Source organism: Chrysochloris asiatica, unplaced genomic scaffold, assembly GCF_000296735.1.
Source record: "Chrysochloris asiatica unplaced genomic scaffold, ChrAsi1.0 scaffold00080, whole genome shotgun sequence".
NCBI lineage: Eukaryota > Metazoa > Chordata > Mammalia > Afrosoricida > Chrysochloridae > Chrysochloris > Chrysochloris asiatica.
Window position 1 is genome coordinate 4,315,333 of NW_006408598.1, and position 8,398 is coordinate 4,323,730.

Below are 8,398 nucleotides of genomic sequence, written 5' to 3' on the forward strand. Positions count from 1 at the left end.
TTCAACTAAAGTCCTAAAGTCTTGCTTTAAAAAAAAAAAAAAAAAAGACCGGTGATCCCCATACTGTTGCACATTAGGATTTGTTGCACTGGAGATTAAAAACAAACAAACAAACAAAAAATCATTGTGATTTAACTGGTCTGGGATACGGGTTAAGGCATGGGACGTTTTAACAGCTCCCCAGTGTTACTGTTTGATAAAGCCAAGTTTGGGAACTACTCTTACTAAATCTGGAGTGGTGGCGAGGAGTTTAAAATAAGAAAAGGCACAGTTACCTTCCTTTGTCGGCTTTAAGGCTAATAATAGAATTAGTTAGCTTTCTTCAAGCACATTCAGGACAATAGGTTGCTTGAAAAACAGGAATCCCCAGGATCCCCTAACAATACTTCCTTTGAGAGAAAAAGATCAGGCAGTATAAGCCTTTTCTTCCCTAGAGAACAAACATGCAAAACATGAAACTTCTACATTGTATTTTAAAAGCCACTGAGCCACGAAAGACACTTAACTTGGAGAATTAGCTCCAGGACCACAAGAAAACTGACCACCGAGATCTCAGACCAACACTAGCCGGGGTCCTGCGGGAACCAGAGCTGGGCAAGCCAGGGGTGTCAGGACCAGGAGCCCCCAACCCGAGACCCGCCCCACAGGCTCCGCAGACAGCGCCTAATAAAGTTTCTCAGAGGAAGTTTGCTCCTGATTCCCACAGCGCACCTCCCCAGGAGAGGGGCGCGGCTCCGACCACCTGCTCAGCGCCAAGGCAGCGGAGCCTCGCTGCTCACAGCACTCCCGCCACCTCCAGGGGTCGCGCACCCCGCAGGCGCCAGCGCGCCCCAGTTCGCCTCACCTCTCCCGGGAGCCCCTCGACCGCAACCAGCCAATGCCCCTCGGTCCAGAGTCGGAACCCCAGCGCACAGCAGCTTCGCGTGGAGCCCCCTCTGGAGGCCCGATCGTCAGCCAGAGCTTTTCGCGTCTGTGTGCCAGATCCACGTTGCCCAGCATCCCAAGGCCCGTGGTCCATCCGCGGGCCCAGGCCCTGCCCCGCAGACCCCTCCGGCCCGTGTCTGGATGCATGCCACTGTCCCGACAGCCCGGAGCTGCGCACGCGTGGAGGCACACACCGATCGCCTGCGGCACTTTTACTCACCGGACACGTTCCTCGTTGCCTCAGGCACCTCCCCGGCTCGCTCCGCTTGCAGTTCACCGCTCCAGCCCGGCGCCCGCTCCTCAAACCCGGGCCAGGGCACTTGCAGATCCAGCGCCCGGCGGGCTTGGCGGGCACCCGCACGCAGGGCACGTTCCTCGGGGCCGCGCGCTCGCACTGAAATGGGCGGGACCGCGCGGGCAGCGCGCCCGGAGGCGGCTTTGAACCCTGGGCATGCGCAGTGTCCGCCTCGCCTCGCCTTGGGGGTCTGTCAGCAGAGATGGGGACCCAGAATCAGTGGACGACAGGAAGCTAGAGAGTAGGAGTTCCCTACCTTTAATCACTGTTTCCCTTTACCCACAAAGTGCAGCTTTCTTCTTTAGTTCACACATCGATTAATATAGTCATCATTTATTGAACACCTTCTTTAGTAGAGCCTCTGTGTTACATACAGCATACACTCTGGTAATGGAAGAACAGAGTGCTTTTGGCATGAGGCCTCTTTTATGGCACTGATATCAGCCCCCTCCCTAAACAGAGTGCACAAATAGAGATCATGCCGTGTCTAAAACCTTAATTACATAACACTCTTAGGAAATGCTACTGGTGGTGTCTACAAGGAGGCTGCTTTAGGGAGTCAGAGTGAGAAGGTAAGTTCATCTATACAGGAAGGTAAACCCAAAAAGACACTATGGTGGAAAGATCAAAGAATATGTAAGTTCGTGGGAACCAATTTAACTTCAGAGTAGTTTTCATAATGAAGAGTGAAAAAAGGTAGCTAAAGCTGGCCTGGGAATGATCCTTAATGCATAGCCCAAAATTTCAACTTTATTTATTGAATTGGGAGGTGAGATGTGCTGTTCTGATTAAATGCAGAATTTAAAAATAGAAAGTGAAGGCTAGAGAGGCTGGAAATGTTATAGCTTACATTTTGGATAAGAAGTAGGAGGTAATTCAAGCGTTCGCATGAAGAATGGGGAAAAATGGAAACGTTTCCAGAGATTGTAAAGAGCAGACTGTTACCTTGCCTCTGTGAGAATAGAGAGCTGTTTATCTAAACACATTTCATTAGATTAGATCGTCATCCTTGTTAAACACCATGGAGTCGGTTCTGACCCATAGGGACCCTGTTTTGGGTTTCCAGTGATCTTGAACCCCTGGCCTTGTGGTTCAAACCAAATTTGCATTCCAGCACATTAACCCACAGTGCCATACCAGGACTAATTTTGGGGGGGCAAACTTGTTGTTGTTGTTATGTGCCGTGGAGTCGGTTCCAACTCATGGCGACCCTGTACAGGGTTTCCGAGGCTGTAAATCTTTACATATATACAAAACCAACAGCATACATTACTCTCAATGGTGAGAAACTAAAAGCTTTCCCTCTGCGAACAGGAACCAGACAAGGATACCCTTTGTCACCACTCCTATTCAATATTGTGCTGGAAGTCTTAGCAAGAGCTATATGGCAAGACAGGGAAAGTAAAGGCATCCAAATTGGCAAAGAGGAAGTAAAGCTCTCTGTATTTGCAGACAATATGATCCTATATGTAGAAAACCCCAAAGACTCAGTAAAAAATCTACTAGACCTCTTTGGAAGATTCAGCGAAGTGTCAGGGTATAAGATCAACATACAAAAATCACTTGGATTCATCTATACTAAAAATGACAGCATTGAAAAGGACATTAATAAAGCAATATAATTTGCAATAGACACCCAAAGGATGAAATATCTAGGAATAAATGTAACCAAAGAAACAAATACTTATACAAAGAAAACTACAAAACACTACTACAAGAAACCAAATATGGAAGAATGTACCATGCTCCTGGATAGGAAGACTTAACATTGTTAAAATATCAATACTGCCCAAAGCAATTTATACATATAATGCAATCCCAATCCAGATTCCAACAACATTTTTTAAAGAGATGGAAAAAACAGTTACAAACTTTATATGGAAAGGAAAGAGACCCAGGATAAACAAAGCACTGCTTAAGAAGAAGAATAAGGTTAGAGGCCTGTCACTCCCCAACTTCAAATTTTACTACACGGCTTCAGTGCTCAAAACAGCTTGGTACTGGTATAATGAAAGATACATAGAACAATGGACAGAATCAAGAATCCAGAAATTAATCCATCTACATACATCCAACTGATTTTTGACAAAACACCTAAATATATCGCATGGGGAGATGATAGTCTCTTCAACAGATGGTGCTGGCAGAACTGGAAAGTGATATGCAAAAGACTGAAACAAGACCTTCCCCTCACACCTTATACAAAAACCAACTCAACATTGATTAAGACCTAAATGTGAATCCCAGAATTATGAAAGCCATGAATGAAAAAATAGGGACAGATGTGAGGGCACTAATTCAGGGAATACACAGACTACATAACATTTTGAAAACTACACAAACAAAAGTAGACAAAATAGATGAGTGTGATATACTAAAAATTAAAAACTATGTGCATCAAAAGACCACCAGAAGAATAAAAAAGGAACCCACAAAATGGGAAAAAATATTTTGCAATGACACATCAGACAAGGGACTTAGTTCTAAAATATATAGGAAACTACAACACCTCTACAAGAAAAAGACAAATAACCCAGTTAAAAAATGGGCACAGGACAGACCCTTCAACAAGGAGGAGATCCAGGCAGCCAACAAACATATGAAGAAATGTTCATGATCACTAGCCATTAGAGACATGCAAATCAAAACAACAATGAGATATTATCTCACACCAGAAATAACAGCAAAGATCAAAAAAGCATAGCTGGCAGGAATGTGGAGAGACTGGGACACTCCTGCATTGCTGGTGATACTGCAAAATGGTCCAACCTCTCTGGAAAGCAATATGGTGCTTCCTTAGAAGGTTAGAAATTGTAACCAGAACCCCATCCAGAATTGTCTGAGGTGGGAAATTTCCACTTGAAAGGATGGGCAGACTAGCCTGGAGCAACTAGAAGAACAGACGATACTTCTTGAAAGAAAGACCGACAGGAAAAGTACAAAACAATATAGGTAGACTGACTGATGACTACAAGAACAAGCAAGTTGCTTGCCCATGAGACAAACCCCCTTCCAAGACTAAGACTCAGTGGGAATACATGCTCTGATTGGTGACCATGTTTGTTATCGATAAGGGGAAGTGATGGAAAAACAGCAATTAAACTGCGAGCTAAGCCCTACAACGTTCAATAGACTCCTGTGAACCCAGGTGGAGACCTGGTTGGTCAGCAGTGTGGAAAGACCTGGGGACTCCTGGGTCCAGAGTCAGTCACATAGCCACAGAGGACTAGAGTGGAGAATGAAGCGTCCAGCTGATAAGAAGAGAAGGCATATTCACAAGAACACCCACACTTGCAGATAGTACCCACTTGACCTGGCTTCAATGACTGCATGATCAGAGCTCAACTAGAAGAAAAAAAGAGTAATCTGATACAATTTGATGAACTTGACCTATGCCTATGGATGCAGTAACTCAAAAGAGGGAACAAATCTTTACAGTGAACATCATTCCCACCCCGTCTGTACATAGAGTAGACAGGTATAGGCAATTTGGACACTGGCTACCAAAAGTGGGGGAGGGTGGTGCTACAAAGGCAAGAAATGACTGGCTTACAAGCTTTCAAGAGAGAACCTAGATCCAGAGGGAATGGAGGAAGGTAGAATCTCCACAGAGTAGTATTCAATCTGTCTATGCGGGGCTGATGAAAGGAACTGCGGATAGGTCTCTTGTGATACAATAGTGGATAATTGTTATCAGGACTGATTGTGAGGGATGGAAATGTAAAGGTAGACATTTTGTAGCAAGGAGGGGCATGATTAACTTTGCAGTCTAGGAGCGGAGGTCCCTGGGACCATGAAGGGAGAAGAGTGGAGAGCAGGATCCTGCCCAGAGAAGCAGTGACACCAGAGATGGAGGCAGAGTCAATGACGTGGAGAAATGGAGCAGCTGGGAACTTTAGACCCAGGGAGCGTGAGGGGCTGTGTAGTGATGACTGGGAGGCAGGTATACCCTTTGGTTGGTTGCTGATGCATGGAGGGGATTGTAACCACGGCAATGAAATGATATACGATAGGATGTAAAACTAATGTTCTCCCATGTAAACTATCACATAATTCATAATAAAACATTTTTTAAAAAAGCAACTGATTAAAAAAAAAATATATATATATATATATATATAGCTACAGTCACTAAATTTTCCTTTCAGCATTTGTTTGAACCTTGAAAAACATTTCTGTTCAACTGAAAAATCTTTCAGTTGGAAAAAAGTATGATGTAGTGAAAGATGGATAGATTTCAGAAAGCAAAAACCTGGTTAAAATCTAGATGCCCCATAATAAGCTGTGTGATCTTGAGTAAATTACATAATATTGGTGAACTATTATATGCTCGCCTATAAAATGGATCATAATACTTTTCAAGTTTTGAAAATAAATTGAAAATTTATTCATTCTTATCTGAAAACTAAGGATTATAATCTAAAATTTGTGAGGTTATGAATAATAAAAGTGGGAAAAGCACACAGAACATAGTAAAGTCTGGACAAATGGCAAGTACCAAGCGCTGGTCTGCTAACCAAAAAGTTAGAGATTCTAACCCACCCAGAAGCACCTTGAAAGAAAGACCTGGTGAAAGAAAGACCTGCTTCTGAAAGGGCCCAGCCACTGAAAATACTAGGGAGCACATTTCTCCTCTGGAGTGATCATGAGTCAGAATTTACTGCGTGGCAATTGGTCCTGCCCGCTGAACGAATTCCAGAAGCAAAAACCAAGGTGTGAGAGGGTGGATATTGGCACTTTGAAAATATTTTTTCCATTCCTTGAGAAATAATATTAAATTGTAAACATTGGTTTAATAGCAAGATTAGTATCTAGCTTTGAAGACTCAGGACCTTCGTCTAATGGGACAACTCAGTCAATAGGCATATATATGTTTCACAAAGTTCACGTTTACATTGTAGTGAAGTGTGTAGTATCTGGGTTTTTATAAGCTTGTAAGTGATCATCTATATACAACTATTTGTCTTGTCAGGAGCAAAAAAGTAAGAAAGTTAACAAAATCACAGAGAAGAAACAAGTCTACAAAGATTGATATCCTCCATGGTCCATGTCTCTACTATCCTGAGACCAGAAGAAGCTCAGCTACCACCATTGATTGATCTCATTGAGGTCACAATCGATTATCCCTGATAGAATGGGAAAGAAATGCAAAACAAAATTCAAATTCATAAAAATGATCAGATTCACTGGACCACCGAGACCAGAGGACACCCTAAGACTTTGTTGTTGTTGTTAGGTGCCATCAGGTTAGTACCGACTCATAGCAAACTTATGCACAACAAAATGAAACCCTGACAGGTCCTGTGCCAATCTCACAATGGTTGCTAAACTTGAGCCCATTGTTGTTGACACTATGCCAATCCATCTTGGAGGTCTTCCTCTTTTTTGCTGACCCTCCACTTTACCAAGCATGATGTCCTTCCCTAGAAACTGGTCCCTCCTGATTATATGTCCAAAGTATGAGAGACAAAGTCTTGGTTTCTAAGGAGAATTTAGGCTGTACTCCTTCCAACATGGATCTGTTTATTATTTTGGTAGTCCATGGTACTTTTAATAGTCTCCTCACAACACCATGACTCAAATGCATCAATTCTTCTACTGTCTTCATTATTTATTGTCCAACTCTCAGATGCAGATGAGGTTACTGAAAATGCCATGGCTTGAGTCAGGAATACTTTAGTTCTCAAAAATCTTTGCTCGTCAACACTTTAAAGAGGTCTTGTGCAGCAGATTGGTCTAGTGCAATACGTCACTTGATTTATTGACTACTGCTTCCATGAGTGTTAATGATTGATCCAAGCAAAATGAAGTCTTTGATAATTTCAATCTTTTCTCCATTTATTTTGATATTACTTATTGGTCCAGTGGTGAGGATTTTTATTTTTGCATTGATATGCAACCTATACTGAAGACTGTGGATTTTGATCTTCATCAGTAAGTATTTTAACTCCTCTTCATTTTCAGCAAGCAAGGTTGTATCCTCTGTATACTGTAGGTTGCTAATGAATCTTCTTCCAATCCTGATGCCTTGTTCTTTAAGTAATCCAGCTTCTCTAATCATTTGCTCAGTATACAGACTGAATAAGTTTGGTGAAAGAATACAACCCTGGTGCCCGCATTTCTTAATTTTAAACTGTTCTGTGTTCCCTTGTTCTGTTCTGCATTTTGGTCTATGTACAAGTTCCTCCTGGGCACAATGAAGTATTCTGGAATACTCATTCTCTGCTGTGTTGTCTGTCCATAGCTTGTCATTGGCCCACACAATCAAAAGCCTTTGCTTAGTCAATAAAGCACATGTGTAACACTGTGGGATAAACCACTAGACCACAAGGTCTGTTTGAACCACAAGGTAGGTAGTTCAGACTCCCCAGCCACTCCTTAAAAGCCCTATACAAGGTCACTATGAGTTGGAACCAACTCAATGTCACTAAACAACAACAAACATCTTCCTCGTATTCTTTTCTTTCAGCCAAGATCCATCTGACATCAGTAATGATATCCCTTGCTCATCTGGCTTGAACCTCTGGCAGTACTCATATCAATATACTGCTGCAGTGTGAGACTGTTGCCCTCAAAGCCTCTTCAAACCTCGAACCAACACTATCCTTCTGAGATTAGTTTTTAACAGAAAAGCAATGGCACACAAATACAGGATAGTACACATCAGTTCAGTGCTTTACTAAAAACAAAACAAAACAACAACCTCTGTATGAGTCCAAAAGGTTAACATTTATTCCTAAGCAAAGATAGGAAGATAAGTGGGCAAAAAATTAAGCATGCTGGAAATGAAATAACACATTAATGAGAGTGGTGATACATTTGAAAAATATAACTTACGCCATAGATCAAGTTATATGAAAATTGTAAAAGGACAACCTAACTTGTGCTTAAATGTTCACCATAACACAATAAAATATTAAAAGAAGTTTTAAGAGGTAGAAGAAAAATTTAGCCTCCCTCCCTCTGGAACACACTAAAAGAGCATCTATATGAATATTTAATTATATGTAAATAAATGTCCCTCAATAGCCTTGAATTAGGCATAGACCCAGTTGTTGTTATTGTTAAGTGCAGGGTTTCCTAGGAGAAGCTGGTGAGCTTGAACTGCCAACCTTGCAGTTCAAACGACTTTGCAGTTTGGCGCACTGACCTACAGCGCCACACCAGGACTCCAAGGAT

General features: G+C 42.3%; 1 protein-coding gene across 1 annotated transcript; it reads right to left on the minus strand.

Annotated features, from left to right (window-relative positions):
- Positions 1–775: 775 nt before the first annotated feature.
- Positions 776–8,061, minus strand: LOC102835709. The gene is made up of 2 exons (XM_006865644.1): positions 8,057–8,061; positions 776–1,409 (listed from the first exon to the last, which is right to left on the minus strand). Exons 1-2 carry the CDS (start codon positions 8,059–8,061, stop codon positions 776–778), a joined length of 639 nt encoding a protein of 212 aa, XP_006865706.1.
- Positions 8,062–8,398: the final 337 nt, after the last annotated feature.